The sequence below is a fragment of the Rissa tridactyla genome, chromosome 13 (assembly GCF_028500815.1).
Source record: "Rissa tridactyla isolate bRisTri1 chromosome 13, bRisTri1.patW.cur.20221130, whole genome shotgun sequence".
Lineage (NCBI taxonomy): Eukaryota > Metazoa > Chordata > Aves > Charadriiformes > Laridae > Rissa > Rissa tridactyla.
Genome location: NC_071478.1, coordinates 10,249,750 through 10,274,904, shown reverse-complemented (window position 1 = coordinate 10,274,904; position 25,155 = coordinate 10,249,750). Strand labels below are relative to the sequence as shown.

Sequence of the window (25,155 nt, the reverse complement as noted above, 5' to 3'; positions counted from 1 at the left end):
AGTTTCCCAAGACTCATGGTTTGAGGAGGAGATCTTAAAACTATCCTGTTGCAACCTTTATTTCTCTAAGTTCTAAAATGCTCTTATTCCACTCTTCAAATAGGGGATCAGATTCTAGCATGTTATACATGGGAAACAACAGACAGCATGTGCCACAAAGAGTTTGCAGGCCTTCCAAAAAACTCCTTCAGTGCTCTCAATAATATCTCTGACTATTGCACTGAGGTGTTCCTGGCCTGAGACATGCCAAGCTCTGCTGTCCCACTGCCACCCTGCCCGGAGCCAAGACCAGGTGTCCCACATGTGCCAAAGTTTGTGAAGTGGATAAATATGGACCTGTGGTCCGACTGTGGTCCAAATTCTCACTTCAGAGGCTCATTTGATCATGCTCCTGGCAAGGTACTTCAGCCTGAGGCACATGTAACAGACCTGCAGCTTTGTATCCTGCTGCTGCTTTAATCCCTTTGCCCCAGGAGGGGAAGCGTGGCACAGAAATTAGGAGGGAAGGGGGAGATAGTGCCTGTGATGGCACACAAAGAAAAGCAGATCACAGTGAACTGTTTGAATTAGAAATCACAGACGTTATTTTGTATTCATCTACCAGAGAGAGAATTTTATAGCCAGTCTATACAATATGCTAAACACACTTATCAAAGAACATTTAGCAAGAGGAAAATCTCTGCATATCCTAAAAGACTGCTTTTCGCTTATTATGTTTAAAGAAAAACAAACAAACATATGAGGCTAGGATGATGGAAAATTAGAAAAGATAGCCTGGGGGATGGGGGATGAGAGGAAAAAGCTCTGATCAACTTAGTAGCAGCGCTTGCTGGTTTTATGCACAGCTGAAGTGAATCCCTTGAAAAGGAGAGTTTTGACTCTTAAGTGGCCAGCACCTCTTGCAACATATTTCCTAATCAGCGAGTATTTATGGTCGATATTTTATATTTCCAATTTCCCCCTAAGGGCTCGTGAGAAAGCAGCACACCTGCCAACCTTTTCAGCTGGGCCAATAATTGCCAATTTGCTCTTTGCCTTAGTATATCACTCAATTTAGCCCTGGCTGTGCCCTGCATACATCCTCATTCATCTCTGTGCCCCCATGACAATTAGAGTGTTAGCTCCGGCTAACTAGGGCAACTATTCTACTAGGGTTGGAAGACAATTATTAGTCTATTTTCCCATCTTGTGGCAACAAAATTGAGAATCCATGACAATTACATTCAGCAATTCTGCACTCTGCCGCCTGCTCCCCCTCCTTGCCCCCACCTTCCGAATATTTCAAATTATCACAGCTCTACTACCACATTCAAATTTTCCATGTTCACAGGGAGTGAGGCTTCTATTTAAATGATAATGAGGGACGATCCATTCAATTTAGCGAGGGAGAAAATCCATTAAAAAGCAGGCAGTTCTTAAGCTGATGGGTCAAGAAAAAGATAAAAACCTTTTTTTAAAGCCATTATACAAGGCTCTGTGTGGATTTTTGGACTGTTCAGGACACCAGAAAAGATTAAGACAATTATGGAACATGGGGAAAAACCAAAACAAAATGCTCAAGCCTTCCACTTTTACTTGGGTCAACACAACAAAATAGCAATATGGCTTAGCTGGCTCTTAATTCTCTGGCAACTTCCAATTACCTCACTATGAAAGACAGCAGAGGAAAATCCCATTTTGGAAAAAGGCTGTTGACTTGAGCTGGTTGTAGAAGACCCCAGAGTACACGTGTAATAGGGATGTCAGCTTTGTAGTAGATTTTAAGGGAATTTTACATCAACACTGGGAACATAAACAAGTGGCAAATTCCCATCCCCTCTCCCCCTCGGCACACCATCTGGTGTGCAAACCTGGGCTAAAACTTCTCTGCTTTTCTGCTCCGAAGTTTCATCATCCCAGGGAAGAGACCAGCCTCAACAAATCAAACCTCTGCAGCCAGAGATGATTTCACTAGATCATAATAAGGATTTTTTTCCCCAATGACCCATAATAAACAACACTCCGTGTAATGTCTGGAAAGATATACTACACAAGACAGACAGTTGCTGTCTTAGTATGAAGTTGTAGCACTTTCTCCCCACAGAAGTTTCATTGTGGCAAAGAAACAGCAAAATGCTCTGGGTTTTGTTGTGGACAGACCGATGGCTGTGTGTGTGTGTGTGTGTAAGACACAATCAATCATTTGCTTCAGTTTTCTGTAGAGTGCAATTATTTCACGACAGGGCAGGCCACCTCTTGACTTCATGGTCCATTAGAGACTAAGGACATGCATTAATGTAAATAAAGAACAACTTGCTGGCATCCCATTGAACAAGTCACCTCAAGGAAACAAATCACACAGAGGAGCTAAGCTGTTCATAATAGCGCCTTCTAAATGGAGACTGACAATGAAGCTGGAGGGAGGACTCCAGCGCTCCTAAGGTGGCAACGCTGAACGCTATAGCCAACACTTTCAGACACACATTTCCCACCACACCTGCTGTGTGCCGCCGCACAGCAGCCCAACCTGCCACCTCCCGCCTCATTTACTCCATTGTTCACCCAAGTTAATGGGGAAAGACATAGGAGGGAAAGGCAGCATGAAAAACGGTCCTGAAGACCAAATGCACCACAAAACAGCAGGAAAGCTACTCAGGGGAGAGCAAGAAACAGCCCAGGTGCCAGGAGGGGTGGCCACCCCAGCACAGCCGTGGGCTGGAGCCTCCATGGGTAACTGCTGGCCGCAAAGAAAAACGGTCCCTGCCGTCCCTTTACATCCTTACTGCCAGTGGCTTTTCAATCCTCAGTGCCACACATAAGGGGGTGCATCAGCCTGGCTGCACACCAGCTATTTAAACAGCATGCCAGGAAAGACGGCTTCAGAGCTGCACAGGGACCGGGCACGGCTGGACAGAAAATCCTGCAGGAATTGACACTCAGCAGCATGTCGTCGTCTTCTCTCCCCTTCCCTGCTCCCTCTCTACAAAAGAAAAAGTCTGCCGCCTTATTCCTCTGCACACAAATAGGGAAAAACATCTGATTGCACCCGCGGGACTTTCCAAGACTTTCTGACAGTCACTAATAGACTACAGAACATTTACTAGTACGGAGGAAGTGTTATACGTAATTAAAGCTAAATTGCACTCGTCAAATAACGAACGAAGAGCATTCTGTGATTCATGAACCCTACTTTTCAAACTGTTTAATTACTAATTTGAAAAATTCTCATTTGCAATGGGTTGCCAGGTCATGAGAGCAGCTTCAGCAAACCTCTGAAGTGTGCCCCGGCCTTCAGGCACTACCCAAACGTCCCCATTGACTGAAAAAGAACGGAGTGCCTGTTTCCCACTGAATTTCACTGGCTGCTGAAATAGCTTTGAAGATTTTACAGGAATTAGGCACTCAGACTCAATTCCTGCAGGCTCAGCCTGCAACACTGGGGGCAAAGGGAAAGGAGGAGAAAAACTAGAATTGTATCGGCTTAACAAGAAAAGTCTCCAAGACCACTTAATGCTTTGACCTAAGCTAATCGCTTCATCTGAATATGTTATTCCTCTCCAGTGGCCCCACATTGTGGTACAGCAATGCTACCAGGCGCCCCTGCTCCCATACCTGTCAAGAGTGGCCAAGGGGAGGGGAAGGAGAGAATCGCATAAATAGACGTGTATATATAAAATTACGATCATTATTGACTAATAACACAGTCAAAGACGCCCTGCAGCAAGGGGATTTGTCCAAAGGGCCCCCCCCTTGCCAACTTCCCCCACCGCAGCGCGTGGGTTCACAATCCTGGAAGCAGATCACAGGACATGTTATTTTTCTCTTCCTCCCACTGCGTCGGCTGTTTACAGCGCCCCATTTCGCACTCCAAACATGTAGAGAGAATTTTCCCCCGTCACATTTCCCTGTCAGAGCTGTCAAGCTGAATCCCGCTTTAATCTGCCAAAAGCACTTTTCTGCTGACATTTTTAATAAATACTTTCAGCTTTTAAACACATTTGTGGGAGCCATTTTTTCCCCTTTTTCTCCCTTCTCCTCCTGTAGAATGGGCTCTGAAAGCCTTAATAGCAAATACATTACACTTATCAAAGGCTTTCCCCCCTCCTTCCTTTTGCATCCTGAAGCGGAGGTAGTGTTTTCAATTTTAAAGCTAAATTAACTGTCCAATTGAATTTAGCTGGTGTGAGCCGTTTTCTGTGACAGGTTTTAGTTATGAAGCATATTTTACATTAATAGAACTCAACATGAAAACCACTCGCTCTGGGATTTCTGTGGCTTGCCATTGAAATGGCAAATTTAATATTTCAGACATGCTCGTGCCAGCGTTTGATTATTGTTCTTCATTTAAATCTCTCCTAACGGGAAAGGTCCTAATTAGTAAAAAATCATGTTTTAATGAAGGCGAAATGCTAATTGCTAACACAAAAAGCCTTCATATAAAATTATCCCAGCACTGCCATTGATTTCTCGGTGACTCAAAAGCTCATTTGTGTGTTTACACACTAAGGCACCGTTTGCTTTTGTTTTATCATAACATTTCACTCAATGTACCATCGAATTTCCAGAGAGAAAGACAGCTTTCCCCCCAAAACCTTTCGTATCTTGGAGGCAGGAAGCATAAAATTAGATGCACTGACTTTGCACCCAAACTACGTGATTATGTGCAGTAGCTAAACCCAAAGATACTGCAAAAAGCTTTTTAACACAACTTCTTTGAGAAAACAAAACAAAACATCAAGCCATTTCTCCCCGAGGAATAACAATTCCATTTTGTTTTCCCATCTCTGATCTTTCGCTTATCGTATTATTTGCACCATGATTATAGTGTTTGCAAGGCAGCTCAACCACTTATGCCATAACACTCAATCATGATATAAAAAAAAAAGTTATTACACAGTGACCTCTGGATGCCAACATTTGTTCAGCAAGATTTATGAAAAGCCATGTCAGCAGTGGGAATTGCTGCAATGAAGCGATGCTTTCTCCTGAATGGTACTTACATCACTGAGACGGTCCCTTGAGCTGCTCCGCTGAGAGCTTGTGGCCTCCCTGATGCTGTCTTCCTCGCTATTTCTGCCACTTCTGCTTGTAGGGACCTTCATCTAGAGGGAGAAGAAGGAGGGGGAAAAAGGAGATTTTCAAGCACTGCTCTGCCACCTGTTCCCGAGGTTGCCAACAGCGGTTCAGTTTCACTCCTACGTCCACGGCACCCTAGAGAGGATGCTTTTGAATGCACGGGGCTTCTCTGAAGTTGTGCTTGACCACCTGTGTCCATATTCCCTTTTGCTAACATGCGAGGGAAGGGGTGCTTTTAGCACTCCTGGAAGCAGGCAAGGTTGTGCCGAAGTCCTAGGGCCTGATGCGAGAAGGAAGCGGGCAGACAAACCCCCTTCACTCGTTGCTACCAGCAAACCCCGGCTGTGACGTTGGTGTGTCAGTAGTGCAGCTTGCTGCTGGGCCACCGCTGACCCAACAGCCGGGTCTCCGGTTGCTAGTCTGGAGATGTGCCTTCGGGCTACCGCCAGCGATGGCACTGAGAGGTCGGTACCAGCATGATGGCCAGGTGCCTAAATACCATGACAGATACTGGCCTCAAACAACTTGCTTGAGGTAACGCACAAGATTTGAAGTAGAGTGTGATTAACTCTTACAGCCAGGGATGGTTCTCTAAGCATTAAATCATCCTTCCTTCACTGGAAGTTGTGCTTGTGTGTGTATATATCTGAGAGGCACCAATGTTTGAAATCACAGCAACTTTCCGCTTACATCTGCGAAGAGTGTTACAGAGGGAGGAGAAGGATAGCATAGATATGTCATTCACAGCTTCATTCCTGGGCTCATTTACTAACAAATTATTCTGCTAATTCCCTTGTGAAATATTGGGTGGAAAGAAGTGTTTAATTTATTAATAGGTTCTATTCATATCAGTTTGGTTCCATTTAAATTACACTATTTAAAATGTCGGCTTGTACAAATTGGTACTTTTAATGGCAATAAAATCCCCTTGTTTCTTTCTGTCCTATTTCACTGCAGTCTCAGTAGCTAGCAGGGTTTGCTCACGGTGCTCTGATAGAACCCCAGCGTGTCTGAACAGCCCTGTCGCTGCGGCACCAGGAACTGTGCTCGGTGGGCATGCAGCCACTGACACCTGGGACCCGGGAGCATACCGATCACTACACTCCCATGGACGTTTGATATGGCTGCAACTAAGTGTCACACAGTCTATCAATATTTTAATACCATATTCAAGACGCTATATGCAGAATGAACTCCAGTACTCATCCAGTCTGGAGCATACAGACCTGGACAGGCTTGTATGGAAGAATACAGAGGAAGCATCATGCTCATGTTCAAGCGACAGTATATTTCTGGTTAAAGTCCTTACTCTGCATGCCTTTCTGCTGCCTTACATCAATATACATTCTTCCTTAGGATTAGACTTTTAGACTCAGACACGTCAAAGTGTGAGAAATACAAATTTGCTCACGGCCACCTTGTCACACAACAACCATTCTCAGCATCAGTGTTCTGACTCCTCCATCGCAAACCACCTCCCCAGTAAGTTGCCCACCTACCAAACTTTTATCAAGACCCATTTTTCACCTTTGCTCCTACGTCAAAATGTTCAAATAACACAGCAACAAGAGGCAATCCCTGCTGTGATCTGCTAGAAGCATTTCCAACCGACAGTGAGCCTGCATTCCCAACTACCAGCATCAGGTATAAAGGCAGGGAATAATCCACTTGAAATTCGTCATGTTCAATCCACATTGTCTGTTTCCTTAATAAAAAGGCCAACAGCACCAAGCACAGAAATCCAACTATACTACATCACTACTGTGGCCATTATCCATCAAATCTTTAACCCCACATGTAATTACGGAGATTTGGTACGATTTTTTTTCTAAATACATAAAATGATTGTTAGTCACTTATTTTATTCTTTTTAGGTCTTTATTAACCAACTACAATTTCAGCTATCCGGTTATCTTGCTTTGATTGGATTGATGCCAAGACAGTACCCCATTAATTACAGCCTTTTCAAAACATCGGCACACCAGCTTCCTTCCATCATCTGGGTCTTACTCAAAATCCAACTCTACTGGTTCCCAGTCATCAGCCAGCTCTTCTGAAACTCTTGGATGTAAAGTGTCCGACCTGCCAATTTCAAAGCTTCCAGACACAGCAGGTGCTTTGTTTCTCCCTGAAACAGGAACCACTTAACTATTAAGGATAGAATTACAATTTCCCTAAATACACTCCAGAAATACCCATCAAATTCTGTGGCTTTCTGATTTCTGATCCATAATCCTACTGCTCCCACCTAGGAACACATCAAAGCCTGTCAAAATTATTACACTTTTAACCCAAACAACTCCTAGGCAGCTGCAAATTAAGGGAAAAATAAATTACACCATTCCAAATCCTTTCACCTTCCCAAGTGCAAATGTTCACCAGAATTAATTCAAAAAGACTAAACTGCCAGCTGTTTAAAGTTAGCACAGGCTCACCCAACCTGTTACCAGACTCCAACCTTTTGCTGTTTTTCTTGAGTTACAGTCAGCTCCCCACACCACCTGTTTCTTTTCTCCGAATTTCATTAAAGGAAAACTACACCTACACCCATGGTAACAAATTGAGACAATTTGACCTGACAAGGTCTTGCACGGGCAAGCAAATTAGAAGCATCACTGCTGCCATTAACCTTTCCAAGTAAATATCAATTATTAAACTTGCTGCACTACCTCTGTCCCCAGTTTGCTGCTGTGAATTAAGAGGGTCATCAGCCTTTTTGACAGATCTTGTTCATTTACACCTGCTGCCTGCCAGCAGGGGAGCCCGCACACCCGCAGCCCAAGCACTGAGCCAAGCTGCCTTAATTCATCAGTAATTACCCTAATGAGCCACATGCAGGACCCAACTAGGAGGACAAGTTGTTCTGCTAAATGGATGCATTGGTTTCACAGGCACTCTCTACAGATCTGGGTATTAGCAAACTGGTCAAAAGCTTCTTTCCCAAAGTTGCTTCTGGCTTGGCTGCTTGATTTCTAGTGATTTTCTCTGGGTGTTTTCACTTGAGATGAAGAAATTCCTCCTGACCATGTTGTTCCCTGATTGAGCTTTGCTATAAAAACTAGTATTCCTCTCCCTTTGAAAAGGTTATTGCTTTTTTAGAGTCCGCAAAGGCGCAGTGGGCCTGAGGCGAGGTGGGCCCCAGCCCCAGCCTGGGATCCTCATGACCGCCTCAGCACAACACAGGCCCCAACCAATAAGCAACTCCCCAAATTCACACACAAAACACACTACGTCTTCTTGTACAACACATTGTCAGAGACTTACACAGACACTAGAGCAACACCAGCCACCATTGTTAAATACCTCAGGGTAGAGGAGCCAAAACCCATCTAAACATAGACTTGGGAAGGGGAGGGCTGACCGAGAGAAGCTGCCTTTCCACTTGGATAAAGCTGCCCTACTGCTGTCACAGAAAAGCATTAAAATCGCTCACAAGCAGCATTTAGGAAGGACTCTGCTCTCCAGCTTGTTGACTTTGCTTGTCTGAAAGTACCCACACAGCCCGCTGCTATTTTCTGCTTTGACGGCAGCGCCGGCTCCTCTCCAGCCCTGCCAGACGGCGCTTTCCACTCAGCGTAACAGAGCCGAAACAGAAGCTCAGGAAACAGCAGGTAGAAGCATATGTGGGCCAAATCTGAGTATGTTTGATCGCATTGCCTTTAGGTCTGTTCAAAATATCGTAGGAGTCATCTGAGAAGCAAAAAGTCTCCAAACAACCCCAATGCCCAAAGCTCGGCAATAGAGTGTTTGGGAAAGGTGCTGCTCCGCCTGGGCTCCGCAGGTTTGGGGGTGGGAGGGAATCTTTGCTGAAACGGAGGTTGACTGCTGTGTCACTTCAGGACGGCTAAGCTGGAGCAAAAAGGGGACAACTGAAGTTATTCTGGTAATTTATCTCTTCCAAAGGCCAAATCCTGTCCTCATCCAAATTCTAAGTCAGCAAGATGTTTGTTTGCATCAGCATGAATTCACTGAAACAGTAAATAGGTGGCAAAGTTTTACTCAAGCAGAGCCTATTTCCTGTTTCATCACTGAAATTAACAGAATTCTCCAAAAGCATTAATTAAACCCAAGGCTGCTTAAAAACCAGACCAATGCAGGCTCCCGCAAGATAAATAACACACCTGACAACACCACACACCCCAGAGAAAAGCTGGTGGTAGGCGAACCCAATAGCTATGGTTCAGTTTCTACCAGAAACTATAAGTCTGTGTGTGAGAAGATGAAGGATGCCGTTTCCAGCTCTGTGGGAGCAGGCCAGCGCTGCAGACCGGGCTGGCTTGGCAAGGAACAGCTTGGGGCAAGGTACGGTGGGTTTGTAAGGCCACGATCAATTTGCATGCTGCAGGTGCTTGCCGACAGTACCAAGCCACGTTTGGAGCCAAGAATTATGAACCTTGCACGGTTGGACATCATGTAGCATGATTAAATATCATAACTCATTCCGGTAATAACTCCATCTCTCATTAAAGTCCAGCTCTGCCATCCTGGACTGCTGCTGCCTTTTCATCTCCCCCATCCAACTTTCCCCTCCCTATTTCTCCTTACGGGGCGGGGGTGGAGGAATATGTGAATGGGCAGAACAGGTCTTGCTTCCCTAAAAGGGCTTTTTCATTACCACTCTGCTGGCTCTCAGCCCCCGCTTTTTAATCATAATAGATCAGCCTGCTCTCCATTTACTTAAGCTTTTCCGATGTCAGAGGAAAGCACATTTTTATTTGGCACACCTATTTTCAAATCACGGGCACGCTGCCCCTGCTCATTATTAATAAATACACTTCGATTTATCACAAGCTCCGTTTGAGTGCCACGGGGAGCCTGGGGCAAAAGGAGACAAATTCTTTTCTTAAGTTGTTCTGAAAGGTGCTGGGCTTCCCGACCCTCACCCCCATTAACCCAGCACAGCTAGTGCGCTCCTACTGGGAGCTCCACGGCTTGCGCAGCGGCAAACTCGGACTGATCTTGTGCCATCTCAATATATTTGTTCATTATCTTGCGCACACACAGAAGCATTTGGAAATGTACTCGGGGCACAGGCCAAATTGAATCATCTGCCTTCATTTTCCACACGATCTGAAGCTACAGCTGCTACAACAGGCTGTGGGATTTTTATTTTCCTTCCTTAACAGTTTTTTTTTTTCTTTCTCTTAAAGTCACAGCAGTCTGATTTTAAACCTCTTGCTGTTGCTTGGGTTTGTGTCTGCTTTCTACAAAACAGGTCTTGCAGACACACATGATGGGAAAAGAAATTCCCAACAACCTCCTTCTGTGCTGTTCTGAAGGCAAGACAGAAAGCAGCGCCCTCGGGGAGAGACATAATTAAAATATTCATCTCAGAGATGCCTGTTCTGGTGGCTCAGATGGATCTATTAATCCACTAATCCTCTCACCTCCGCCAGTGGACAAGCACTGGCAGGAATGGCACCCACCTACTTTGTGCTACGCTTGGGAGCTGGGAATGGTCCCATGAAAACAAAGAAGCCCTTCCAGACCAGAAGGGGCAAAGGGCACTCAGCCAAGGTCCGTCCTTTCAGGAACACGTTAACTCCTCGAGAAAAAAAAAGGTTAATTCCTTTTTAGAGCTCTGGAAAAATCAATTTTCATTGGCGTTGAGAGAAAGGACAGACCAAACACAACCTTCCGATTTAGAATTTTACTGACTTCATGGCAAATCTATTTTGGCACAAGCTACTTGGAGATAAGCAGGTACAGCTGAGAGGCATCCAAGTCCCAGAGTTTAGGTCCAAGCTTTGAGATCACCAGCGATAGGGATGAATCCACCTTATCATGCTCATCTATCTAAACTGAACACCACTTTACATCTCATCAGTGTGTAATGGCTTCATCATCTGCTCTGCCAAAGGACCCTTTTTCGACTCTTCCTCTAGGGTCAATCTAAGGAAGAAAAATTTTCTGCAGATAACATTCACACTAACGAAGATTATGATTCCCCATGGCTACAAGAATTGTTAAGAACAACTGTTCCAAAGCCTTATCAAAACTAATTGTATGGCCTGTCCCCTTCCCAACAAACATGGAAATGATGCTTAAACAACATTTTGGGAAGACCTTTTTGCTAACATATGCTTGCATTTTATTATCAACTCCCAGATAAGCTCATGTTTCTCTTGGTAGACTATCAGCAGTAGCAGCTTTCTGCAGCAGGAGACAGTAAACTGCCTTAATAAATACAAATGGACAATTTAATTAAAATATATTGGAGACTTGGAAAAAGTACTATTTGTGGACGAAACAGTCTGTTAAGGGATCGCACTCAAGGCTAGTTCAGTGTATTTTAAGCCGGCAACAATAAGTGGCAGTGAAACATACTGCACAGAGCTCTACCCCAATGATTAAAGAGCACACTGGAATTATAAACGTCTGTTTTCCAGAAAGTGGGGAAAAAAAAGTCACCCAGTTGCCTCTGGTTTTAATGCTGAAACAAAACAAACCATTTGGCTTTAAAAATGTACTTCTTTAAGCCTGAAAAGACCCATGTATCAAAACAAGGTGGAATCGGCTAAACACATTACTTTTGACTTGTTTCCTTGAAAATCCAGCCTTAATGCATTCTAACAAAATTTATCTATCCCAAGCATACCTCATAATGAGATCAACTGGGAAAAATATCAGGCTTGTTTGTATATTTTATACTTGCTCTAACTTGGCAGTTTGGAGATTATGTATTCCCCAGGTCCCTCCTTAAATCGTTTCACACGCTGCAATTTGATTTTCTTTGCTTGCCCTTTTCCACAATTTTTTTGATACATTTTATTGAGTTCTGGCTCAGAGGGAAACGTTCCCTTTGAATTAAGGGTGCAATCATTTTTTTTCCTCTAAATAAGGACATATGGCGTAGAAAGCAATGTTATGGTCTAAGGATTTTATGATTGAAGCAGGACTCATTTTAAAAAATGACAGTAGCATCAGGTTAGATTAGAGTAGATTTTCTAATTGGGTGGTGCTGCTGTGGATGTTGTGATCGGCTATCTTAGCTATAGCTCATTTTAAATATGACATGTCCATTTTTACTTACTGTGATGAAGAGGAAAACAGCAGCAGCGTTAAGTTACAATACAGAAGGAAAATAGTCTTATTTTAAAAAAAAACCACCAAACAACAAACCACATTCATTCAGAAAGTATGTTTTTCAGAAGCTTAGAGTTTATACATTTGACTGGTATGCAGACTTCTGTGTTCTAATCCTGGCTTATCTGCTTCCTCTGGATAAGTTACTTAAATAACCTGTATTGCAGTTTTGCAGTCTGTAACATGTTGGTTAATTTTTACCTCTCTCTGGGACGCAAAGAAATGGAACTAATGTTAGCAAAGGATTTCCGTGCTTAGAAGCTGTCAGAGTCGGCTGCTACAGGAAGGCAAGTACAACATCTTACTGTAATAAAAAGTAATATTAAAATATCAAAATACTTAAAAGCGATTGTTTCTCAGCTGCTTGAGCAACGTTAACTACTCATTAATAGCCTAACTTTTAATCTTAAATCTTGTAACTAGTCATGAGGGTCATCTTACATTTTCAAAAACAATGAAAACCAAGCTCATCTGGTGTGGTCCATTGCCTTTGCAGCTTTTGGATGAGTTGCTACATGCTGCTCCTATTCGACAGAGTACCATCCTACATTGAGCTCAGCTTTAGCTCTCCCAGAGACACTTCTCCAGGTCTGCTCCCACATCTCTGCGCTCCCGTACGTACCGCTCGCCATGCAACGCAAGTCTCAGGCTAGGACCAGAGATGCGTGCAGCCCGAGGCTTTCTGCAGTGCCCATGCAGACTCTACTAAACCCTGCCTGACTTGCTTTGCCTTTCTAAATACCTAACTAGAGAGAAACTATGTTTGACCTCACAATTTTTAAGCGGTGTGGCCAAAAGAGTGGGACAGTGCTGCTGGGGACTGGGGAAGCCTTTTTCACTAGTGCCCGGTGCAGAGAGGCCATGAGGAGCATCAGGGTTGGCATTTTTGCAGCTCAACCGATGCACTGGAACCACCACAAACATCTTTCACAGCTTCTCAGCTGGCAGGTGGCCTCGGCTGCGGAGCACAGCCGGCACCGCTTCCCTGTGCTCTCAGGATCGGGCGGCTCACTGCGATGCGAGAGCTAATGCTTATTTTGGAAAAGAGCTGGTGCTTAAGCAGGCAAAACTGCTCGATTTTACAGCTGCCATCAGGCCTGCATAGCAAACTGCACTCTGCATGCCCCCAGCCGTACTTGGCAGATGGTAGTAGACAGCTGGGAAAATCTGGGTTTGACATACGTCAATGATAAACTGTGTCAGTGTAGACCTGCTTAGGTTACAGCAAGCGAGCGTGTGTGCAGGAGTGAGACTTTGACTGGTGAAGGGTAAATAGCATTCCTAACCAATTTAGCTAAAACCTGCCTTCCACAACAGGATGCGCGCAGGGGCACCTATGGGCCCTCGGGACCGCCTGGAGAGGCAGACAAGGCGATAAAGGGGTAACACGATTTTGAGATTCATGGGCTACAGCACAAAACCAGCACAACACGTATCAAAATAGTACCCACCACAAGTGATGACTTATCTCAGGTCCTGTTGTGGAAGGCAGACCATAAGCAATTGCCAGAGAAAAAAAAGTCAGGACCCCCCGCACTCCCTCAGTGAAGAAAACCCTGAGAAATCAAATAAACTTATTGGGGCACCTCAATCTGTGTTTATAAATAAAGGCAGGCATGCGTAGACGTAAATTAAAAAAAAAAAAAAAGAAGAAAAAAAAAAGACACACACTACTTGATGACTGAAGAAAAGCAGCCTGTAAAGCTGGGAGATGACAATGAAACCATAGCTGGACAAGGGACAGACATAATCACCACCAACAAAAAGGCAGCACCTAATAATTACTTTACCAGCTGTAATGCTCAGCCAGAGTCGGATGCCCTAACTACACTTTAATTTAGCAACAGGGCTAAAGGAATAGCATCCAATAAATATGATGAGAGAGCTGAAAGCCTCTGAGCAAGTTACTAAATAAGATTTGTAGCTTCAAGTTACCCATTAAGGTGATTCGAATCTGTGATTCTCGGTTATAAAATGCCATCCAATATGCATCAAATGAGAGGTTGATTTTGCACATTTTTTCAGTGATGGGAAAGAAATGGAAACGCTAAAGATCAGCTTAGGACTCTTACAACAGATGCATCAAGTGTTACCAACCCCAGCGCAGCTGACCATATCGAAAGGACCACTGCGAGGGAAGTAACTCTGAGCAGGAAGGAGGTACGATTGACTAAGCATCCATTTAGCAAGGAAAGAGCTGTGTTCAGCTGGAGCAAACGGACCAAATTAGGCTGAGTTTACACAATGCTTTTAAACACCATGTAGGAGGCAATCAGAATTGACAGCTTCAACATTGCTGCCATCTACGCATACAGATACCATCTATTAAAGGCTAATATCAACAGCTGTGATGTTCAAAGCAAAAGTAGATTTAATATACACATTAAATTGTCCAAAGCTGCAGGAGATATTTCAAAATATATTTCAAAATATATTAGGAAATTCAACCAAGAAAAATCTTTCTGTATACTACAGTATTGCTATTCTAGTAATATTTACCCACCAAAAGCAAGGGCTTTGAATCAAAGATAAATCGAAGACAAAAGGTGATGATAACCTTCAAAAGTGATTTTAGTAAGAGACGGTAAAAAAAGCAAGGTAAACACATTACTAATGATGTCAGACAGGCAAAAATATTCAATGCAGTTCTGCTTTGTCCTCGGAGGAAAACAGACTCATTCCTCAGTCTTCTGATAACAAAAGGAATGTATTAGACAACATTTGCTATGAACAAAGTCCAGATCTGTTGCACAAGCCCTAGAATGGAGACCACGTGCATGCAGATGTTTTAATAGATCTTGGAATAGCCACTGAGAAAACTGGAAAAAAAAATATTGGAGAAACATTTCAAAGGAGCAACCAGGACTGGCTGGGCAGCTATAGGCACATCGCTGCGATACCAGGCTTGAACAGAAGAAGAAAAAACGCCAATACTGGATTCAATTGACTGAATTAAACTATTTCAGTCAACCAGGTTTTTCTGGAAAATTAATCTTCTTGAATAAGCCTGGTTTCATTTCTTTGATAAGTTTGGTTGAAAAGGGTACTGGATAAATGTGACACATTCAGGATTCCTGATGCACTCGTACTGCAAGACATTCAGATAAAAATTAGCACTATATGAATATCAACAAAGCATATATTTACTGAGGAACACATTGGCTAAATTCTCAAAAAGTAGTGTCAATAAATAATCATCAGTGTTTGCTACAGAAGGTAAAAGGTTTTAAACAAGGCTTGCTTTTATTCAGTAGTGCCATCAATATTTGAGAAAAATATTTCGAGGCCACTGCAGATACAATGCATAGATGCCAACAACACCTGCTTAGAAATAAATAAGGAAGAGGAGGGGAAGGCAGTTTTTGGCAGCAGCTTGGATTTCTTGAAAAACACACCTGATTACAAATCACATATCCCAAAGCAGAGCTACACTATGGTTAGGAGGAACGAAGGTGGCCACCTATAGCCACTATAGAAGAGAGACTACCCTGCCAAACAGAGCCGCTCACTCGGGAAAAGCTGGGAGCATCACAGTGGACAAGCACGTCCATATGATCTTCCAGCATAATGCTGAAACCAAAGGGAACTAATCCAACCCCAGAGCAAGGAAAGCAAGGCCACCTTCTCCTGGATACAGCATGGATGAGAATTAATTAAAGTAACAGGCTGGCTTGGTCTACAGCCTTCCCCAGGAGACAGCAAGGCAAAGCTCTTCTGAACTGACAACCCATGGCAGCTACAGTCTAAGCTGTGGTACAAACTTGGAGAGCTGTCCTGAACTGATCCAAGTCCTTCTTATGTGGACCAGAGAGATCAATCAAACTGCCATCAAAAAAGCAAAAACTGCCAGCAGCTATCCCAGTGTGGCTGCAGATCTCTCCTTACTTAGAGCTGGGAACAAAAGTTACCATCCTGATGCTGATGGATGGTGAAGGAGGATTTTGTAACGGCAGCCTGCAAACCCTGTGGGCTCTTGTCTGTAGCTCAAGGCAGGGACAAAAGCATCCACGTTCTCGCTGAACAATTCACTCAAACCCCGCAAGCGTCCCATGTGAAAAACCCGTGCTTAGTACAGTAGGGTTTCAAATTCATTACTAGGACTCCGAGGCACCACAATAACACAATTAAAACACCAGCAGATGTGTGTCATATAATACATGTTAAAAAAAGAAAAGACATACTGTGTGCAGATACAACAACAATTTGCAGTTCAAATTAATTCAGGAATCAGTACCATCCCTATAAACCCAATATATAAAACATATGCTACTGTAGGCATGCATAAATTACTTGCAATTTTTTCCAGATAAAGCCACACATGCAATTAATGAACTAAAGTGAAAAAAGAAAAGAAACAAAGTAAATAAATAAATACAAAGGCTGCCCAGGGAATGATGAATTTTACTGAAACTGCTGTCAAAGACGACAGCACTGAGCAGACAGAGCCACAGCCACAAGCTCGTCCCATACCCTCGCAGTATGGTCACACCCTGTCCTCTGATCATCTGGGAGCTCAAGTGTAGCAGAAATGGATGCCAACCAGAGACCCAACCAGTTTTTTTGGCCAGCACTGGCGTAAGGTTAAGCTACAGTGGCATAGTTTAAATCACAGGAGATAACAGACAGTTTTTCACACACACGGGATCAGGCCTAACATCGAGTGTTTCCAGCCATTCTGCAACCAGCCCACAATCACGTCCCTGAACTGATCTTCATTACCTCCCCGTGTTATTTCTGACAACCCTGTAAAACCTCTAGGAGCAAGGCTCCGGCACAGCAGCAGCTGGGGGAAAAGCTGGCATTAAAGGCAAGAGAACCACCACTTCAAAGCAGAGGGAACTGGTGGATGGCTGGCATGAGCTGTGGTATGATGTGAATTTGGCAGAGACAACCCCCACGCACACCCTGCACATATTTCTAGTCCAACTTCTACCTTGTTCTAGTCAGACCTACAACTTGCTTTTATCACTAATTTAAACTCTACCAAGGCCCTACCTTGCCCTCTGTCTAGACCTCCTGGGACCTCTCCTTTCCCTGGCAGACATCTTTGTCCCTCCTCACCCACAGACAACGGAAAGCTAACCACAGCTGCTTCAGTAAGTCCCAAAAAGAACCAGAGCCATTTTTTTCAGGCTCCCCGCACTAGCAGATGACCCAAGCTACTCTGGCAAGAATCAGAGCAAATGTTACATCTCTGCAGGTCTGGAAAGCGGGTCCCCTGGCTCTGCACTTGAAGCAGAGCCAACGTGAAACATCACTGCTGTCCGGTTGTGATGACCCATTGTGATCGGTGAAGACATCGCTGTTGTTGAGGAAACTTTGAGCAAGGCCATGAGATCCTACACCCCCACAGCAAGCTTTTTCGTTTGAGAAAACAGTGTTAAATTACCAAGCAAGCACAGCCAGCTCCACAAAGCAACACAAGCAATTTCCTCTAAATGCCCAGGGGACGTCCTGTTTGCTGCTTGACATCCTGAGGAAAACAAAAATCTAAGAATAATTACAGCCAGAGCGACTAAGGTGAAGCCCTTTGGTAATTTTCAGCCCTGGATAACTAAAAAGGGGTGACAATTATTTTAGCTAATGATTACTGAACTTTGAGATCAACATTCGCAGCTGAGGAACAGGAAGCAGCTCTTCCAAAAGCAGCGCAGAGTCCAGAGCTCTGTGAAAGAGCTGGTTGACACTTGTCATCAGGGGACACAGCACGTTACCAAAAGATGGAAAGAAGCAAAGAAAAGCATAGAAAGCTCAGTAAAGATGGACTGGGAGCCTGCCCTACGTAAGGTTCCTAGATAACATAAACTGCATCAATTTATAGCGGAGGAAGATGCTTCTTGTTGGCCTATACTGTACTCTCATGATGTGCGGCACAAGAGTGGCTTGGCACTAACTACATTTTCCCTACAGCCATAGTTTTAAAAATTTCTAAGACACAAATGGACGGGCTGAAACAGTGTAGCTTAGAGTGAGAAACAGGATTTGGTTTTCATACTGTCATGACAAAAAAAAGCTAACTCCAGTGTCCTTGTTCTGAGTGCTCTTCCTTACTAGTACGCCTCCAAAATCCAACCCCAAACTGTTTGGCTCAGATTATTCTTCTTGTGATGGTTACAGACAAAAAAAGAAAAAAGAAAAAACCACGTTTGCATGTCCTGCTGAGGAGTAATCCTCTCCCTGCAGCTGGAAGGCCACGTTCCTCCAGATGCGTACACTGCATCCTGATACAGCTGAAAGGACAAACTGCAGAAGTAACTGCGAGGCTGACACTCACACCAGCTACCGAAGGTCAGCCACTGGTCTGGATTGCTCCCAGTGAGGCGAGACATCCTCCCTCTCAGAAGGGAGCCTGGCTGTGCTGAGCCAGGGTCAGAGGAGGGGAAACCTGCCGCAGGCAGTCCCCCAAGAAATGCGAGCCATTGCGTCCGCGTCGCTTCACAGAGGGCACAAAGGCCTGTCAAGCATCAAAATAAACAAGTCCCCTAGTTTAACTAAAAGCCTGATTTGAAGCTAACTTAAACTGCTGTAAATGATGCATAGCAGGCTTGTTGAGCTTTAAGCCAAACCTTAGTTTTGTCCAGATTAAATAAATTATGAATCAGTCTAACTTGACCTGGAAGAAGCAGCTTTTAAAGCAAAATTAAGGTAACAGCTCAGTCAAGTTAGACTGCTACAGTCCTTCCCGTTAAGAATGGTCTTAGCTGCAGGAAGCACTTATCTTCCTTGTCACATTTGGTGCAGAAAGGTATTTTAAACAGTAACAAGCATCTGTTTTCTCTACTTGTTCAGTGGGAAAGTCTAGAGTTACACAAACAGCACCTTAGAGGATAACACAATAATAGCAAGATGCATTTATTAATGATTCTACTAATATTTCCTGAGAGCATCTCCAAGTACTCTGCAAACACCCATCACGTTTAAACAGCAAGGACATGCAGTGGGTAGTAGTATCGTCCCAGTTTCTCAGATGGAATGAAAAGATCCGATGAGTTTGGGAACATCAAGCAATGGACCTGGGATAAGGCTAGGACTACAACTGCAGAGAAAACTGGATGGCTTTTAGCACTGCAGCTTTTAATAGCAACCATCTTGCATCTTAACCACAAGATCATTCTCCCTGGATGATGCGTAAGCAAATATTTCTTAGAAAAAAAGTACAACGTTAACAGAGTAGAGCTTGCTGAGAAAGCAAAAAAAGGAATTGTTGCTTTTTTGGATAGTGCATGGAAACCCCACACCTCCACAGGAAACATTTCAGTAAGAAGAGGCACAGAGATAAAGCGTGAAAAAATGAAGCCACGAGATGGGAAGGCTTTGTGGAAGAGGGATAAGGGAGCACGCCTTTGCTCCTGGGAAGACACAAGGGGATTCAGGACTGCTCTTGACAGATGGGACGGTGAGGTTTTACTTTGGGCAGAAAGACCTGTGCCTCAGTGCTGCCCGAAGGCAGGAGGCTTCGACGTACCTCAGATACAGATTTGGGCAATACCCACGGGCTGTCACAAGCAGCAGTGGGGCCCAGAACCGCTGTAACCAGCGGAAACAAAACAGAAAGCTCAATCCAGAGACCAAAAGCCAGCAAAAGGACTTCTCTGAACTGTAGCTCTTTCTGTAAGAGCGAGTGTGGGAGAAGAAACAAGGCCTAAAATAACAAAATTCACCAAGGCGGAACTACAGGTAGAGCTAGACAGTCAAGTAATTATTCAGATCTTTAATGTTCCCTGTTGCTGCCTGTGGATGAGCAGCAAGAGGACAGCAGAAGTAGCAAATGGGAATGGCAAAAGCCTCTAAAATTACGATGCAAAAATTGAACGAGTCTCCTAGAGATGTAAAACCGGTCTCACGTGGAGCTTTTGCGCTAATAGTTGTCTCAGTTGATATGCAAATTCCGTATAACAGTACATGTCTAGATACCATTGCACTATAAATATCCTTGCTCAAAACACTTTACCTTGCTGCTATTCACAATGTACCTGACAGTTTCCTATTTAAAACAATATTACTGCTAAAGGAAACATTAACAGAGGGCTAAAGGAAACAATCTTATTCACTGAACTAACACTGTTGTCTCAGCAAAACAAAGCAATTAATATTTGAGTTCACAGGAAAATATACTAGCACAACAGATGCATGTGCATGTATTTTGGTCCTTTGGTAAAATGCACTGTTTTGAGGCCAGATGTTTCTGCTCATGCCAAAGAAGAATCCAGCTGCATCAAGCTGTGAATATTTCTTCTGATCTGTCAAAATCTGCTATGAACTAGAAGAGAAAAAAACAGAACTGAAGTTTGAAATAGAAGTCTGTTTTCCACTGGGGATTTTACCACCATCTGTATTTTAAAAGCTTTACTACAACTTGACAGAGCCTGAAAAAGTTTGCAACACAATAGGTAAAGCACATTGAAATACCATTCAAGGAAGGTTTCTGGTAGAGTTGAAACATATGGTGTAAGACTAGTTTTGTGCACTTTTTTCCCCTTTAAAAATCAATTTATACTTATTAGTTGGATTTACAACATGTTTAAATTGTACAGCCTTTCTTGTAATGTGCTGCCATTACGAGCTGAACTCTCATTATTGAGACGACAGAGCAATATTGAATTACGGGGCAAACAAAGTCCTTTTTCAAAAACACCAGAGGTGATTCTTTTTCTCACGGTTTCTAAAACCATTTCTTTTTCTTTCATTAATAGAATTACTATGGATTTGCACTGATGCAAGAGTAAAATGATATCCTTTTCCCAAAACCATAAAAAAAAGGAGCCAAAATGGAAACAGAATAGCTAAGTGTGAAACATGAAAGCATCTCACAACAAGGTAAGTTCACAAACTATGCCGTGTTTGTCAACGCTCGGTATTGTCCTTCCTAAAAACCATCCACCAGCACGCTCCCACCTCGCAGCCTACCTGGGGAAAAGCCCGTAACTCATCTCATGGAAACCTCTTTTGTTTTATCCCAAAAATTCAGCTCCTCCTGCCCACAGGGAGAATGCAGCGGCAGGAGCAGGATCTAACAGTGACCTGCTTCTATTCAGTGAACAAGTGGCTGCACCATTATCTTCTGGTGAGTCCTAAAGCTGAGATTTTCTGAAGTGTCTCAGGTACCCCGACTCCTAAACGCGTTGAGATTCTAATCTATCATGCTCTACCCTCAAAATTTCAGCCTTTAAAAAAAAAAAATTAAAAAAAAAATCTCCTGAAACAGACAAATATACATGGTACAGCACAAAGGAAGCAGAATACAGCTGGATATATCTGAACTGAACTCAGTTTAAATTCTGATCTTCTCCAGTTATCGCCTCCTCTCCACATTTGTACGCCAGCACTCAGGCAGCTGTGCTGCCTTCCAGGTGTGCGGCGCAGCTTTGCCACTGACAGGGTTATCTATTTTACAAAGAATTATGCTGGCAGTGAAAATCACAGTAGAATTGTTTTGAAAGAAGCAAGCCTCAGATGGACAATTTAGATTTCACAGAAGTTGAAAGAGGATTTGCAGGTTCAAATTATTAATCAACACCCTGCCAGGCAGGGGCTAAGAGCAATCTGCCGGTGCTGGGTTTTCTTGGACTTAAACTGTAAAATCTGGATTTTGGATTGACTTGGTGGGGAGAGGGGGTTTTGCGCCTACAGCCCTTTCCTTCTGAAGCATCGAAGCAAAACCGATCCCTGGCTTTTAGGGACAAATATGAACTTATGGGTGGTGAGGGAAGTTCTTCCTCCAGGAAACTGGGGATTTGGGGGCTTTCTGAGCCAGCGGACGTGGTGCAGGTGACAAGGTTACTTCTCTGTTGTTAAAAGCATGTCCCAGCTATGACTAGACATTATAAACTGCCCATGAGGCCACATGGGGCCTTTCTTTTGTTAGCAAGAAACATGGAGAAAAGAGACAAGAAAAAGGTGGGTGTCCTCAAAGTACCCAGCCTATTGCTGCAACAGCATCAGTTCTCCCACAGTGACAATTACCATGACCCCGGCTGCTCTGGCAAGGGAGTATTTAATTGTAATAAACACCTAGCATAATGGAACAATGGTAATCACAGAGAATCACGCAATGGGTGCCTCCGTCACTTCAGGCTAGCTTTAGCATCCTTTTTCTTGTCCTTTCGAGCCAATACACGCCTGCAAAATAAACACGGGAACTATTGATAAACAACTTCAAAAAGACTGCTAATTAATGTTTTTCTACAAACCAAAGTGTCAAACAGGTACGGGCACATTCCACAATTTGCTACATATTTCTATAAACGCCACCACCATCTCCTGGGGGACAGTGACTGGCACTACTGAGTGGACCACTTGGATCTGTGGTCAGGACAAGCAGTGGCATGGATTTGACACGCCTCTCAGGCATGGCTTGATGGTCTACTTCAGAAGAGCATCCCACCCGAGCAGATAATGGCTCTCACATGCCAGACACCAACCCATCTCCCATGTTTCTGTGCTCAGAGCGCAAGGGGCTGAGATAGGGGATCCCGCAGCCCAGCTGGGCCAGCACTAGGTGCAATGCGGGTCCCTGAGCAGCTGCTCAAGCTCTCACATCTGGAGCCCCAGAGCGTGCACAGCTCAGGGACTGAGCGCAGTGTGCTATGGGCAACATCCCCCAGCTGGGGAATAGGTGCAAGTGGCAGAAGGGTAGGGGGAAGATGCAAGCCCACGCGTGATAGATGATGCACATATGCCCACATGCATGAAGGAGACGGGACCACCTAACATACCAGCCAGAGAGCACCCGTTCCAGGTCTCCTCTCTCCTCTCCAGGGTACATCTTTATTACAAAGAAGCATTGCGAGATGAAGATTGGGAGCTTGAGGCCAAAATCAGAACAGAAAGAATGGGATACGCTCCCACAGACTTTTATTGAAAACGGGGATTTATTTTTACTTTATTTTTACCTTGGCTGTGTCTCAGTGAGGCTAGCTGCAGAAGTGTCACACTGCTGCTCCTGTTGCGCTATATTATAATAATACTTGTTTCCTCTTGCCAGCTACTCATCAAGGATTACCCCCAGCACAGCCCTCTCTTCTTTCAGATCTAGTCAGAAGGCAAATTAGTCGCAGCCTGATGGGGGAGTGCTAAATTTTTCATTACAATCTTTCTCCGGAGGTTTAGTGTTTAATAATTTGTACTGTATAAAATTTCACATATGGGAAAACACGGCACCACACAGCCTCTCCAGATGCCTTTTTTTTTTTTTTCCTCTCACTGCTAATCATGTGAGCCCCCCAGCTAAAGGAGTAGGTTTAGGGCATAATTAAAGCTTTATACTTTAATAGTAATATGGGTAAAACTCAATTTTATTTTTGAGAAGAACATGCCACATTTGTAAATTCCCATTTCACTGAGGATCAGTTTTCAAACAGGCTTTGTACCTGGGCTGCTTTGTTCCTGATATACCATGGAAACATAAACCACGTAAGCAGCTCACGGTACCATGAAAGACGCACACCCCTGCTTAGCCACCGCGAAGGCTCTTTAATTCCTTACGATGAATCTAAGAGTGGTGGTGGTTGTGCAGGGCACATCTGTAGGAGAGCCTTGACATCATCTGCTCTGGTTTTCATCACATAATTTGGCAGAAGAGTCTCTCAGATTGGTCATACAAACTTCAAATCTCAAAGGTTTAGCTACAGCACTCAGCAGAGCTGAAGTGATTTAACTTCACTGCTGATCTCCTAAACCTCCCCCAGCCACTACCCTTCTTCCTTCCCCACACAGCCTGGAAACAGCAGGGCTGCTCTCACGCTTCGGAATGCGGAGCCTTCTCTGACCTTCCCACAACACTGCTTCGTCCCCACATTTTGATGAGAAGAACAACCTGGAACACAGGATTAACTAGAGCTGCGTGCAGAGGACCAGCACAAGCTTTACACAACGGTTAAGACCTCTGAAAGCCTCATTGTAAAGACGTAAGTGGGACCCAAGGAGGGGGTAGATCCTGCAGGTAGGTACTTCACAGCAAATGACCCATCATGTAATCTACTTACTGCTGTAACCTACCAAGCACCATACCATTTTGCATCCCCAGGCATTTTTCCCCAGGGTCTTCCAGAATCCCTTTATCTTCTCAGCAACACACTGAGATCTCTGCGATGACACACTGCTGCAGGGCACGAGACAGGAAGGGTAAGTGAAATGGAAGAAGGGGTGCTGGCAGAAAGGCAGGAGACAGATTCCTTGCATGGCTGAGACAGGAATAGTTATGTGATGGTCAGCATTCTGGGGACTGATTTTAATTATTTGATGAACTCTGGAGTACAGCTCCCTTAAAGAAAGCAGCATCCCAGTGATTGTGTTCCCAGGATGTCAACGTACGATATCAAGTCCTTTCCTTCTTCTCCTAAACATCCTCCTAAGTAAATTCAGGAAACGCATACAGAGCAGGACAATGACCACCTTTCACAATATCGTTTTAATTCAATCCAAGTTTCTCCCAACTGCTCAAGAGACCTACAGAGTGCCTTAAAATGAACTGCTTTGGTGCTATCATGGATTTCTGATTTCCCATAGAGAAAGCAGGTGATAAAGAGCCCATCTGAACTAGTGTGGTAAAAATTTACAGTATTCTTTGACTAATCCCGTGCTTCACCAGAGAGATTCCAGTTTTGCCATTAAGTGTCTCTGTGCCCCTGTGTCGTGGTTGAAAGCCAGGTTTTACTCTACCAATCAGCAGCAATACTGGGTGGAGTAAAGTAAAACTGTTACCATGGATAAGCATCTACTCGGCTCTCAGAGCCTGCAGTATGCTGGCAAATACATCAAATGACCTAGAACTCAGAAATAATGACCTTGAAAGTGAGAGCTCATTTCTGGTTTTATCCATCTTTAATATCACAGCTTAAACTAAATCAACCATGCATTTTAAGAGCTATATTGTATCCTTCCAAATCTATTTGAAAATGCTGAAGTTTTGAAATGTTATTTGTTGAAGTGCAGAGCTTATCTCACAGGTCAAAATTCTACCTGCCTTCTAACTCACCACGTGTGTTACTTAAGTCAGTACAACAGCTACAGGAC

General features: G+C 43.9%; 1 protein-coding gene across 26 annotated transcripts in view; it reads right to left on the bottom strand.

The window, feature by feature from the left end:
* FBRSL1 (fibrosin like 1) overlaps positions 1–25,155 on the bottom strand; it is a 543,855-nt gene that overhangs the window by 298,411 nt on the left and 220,289 nt on the right. For 21 of the 26 annotated variants that reach the window (XM_054218996.1, XM_054219003.1, XM_054219000.1 and 18 more), the window contains one exon: positions 4,980–5,081. The exons of the other annotated variants lie outside the window; for them this stretch is intronic. In XM_054218996.1, coding sequence (XP_054074971.1) covers positions 4,980–5,081 — 102 coding nt within the window. The remainder of the gene's footprint in view (positions 1–4,979; positions 5,082–25,155) is intronic. 26 annotated transcript variants of the gene reach the window in all.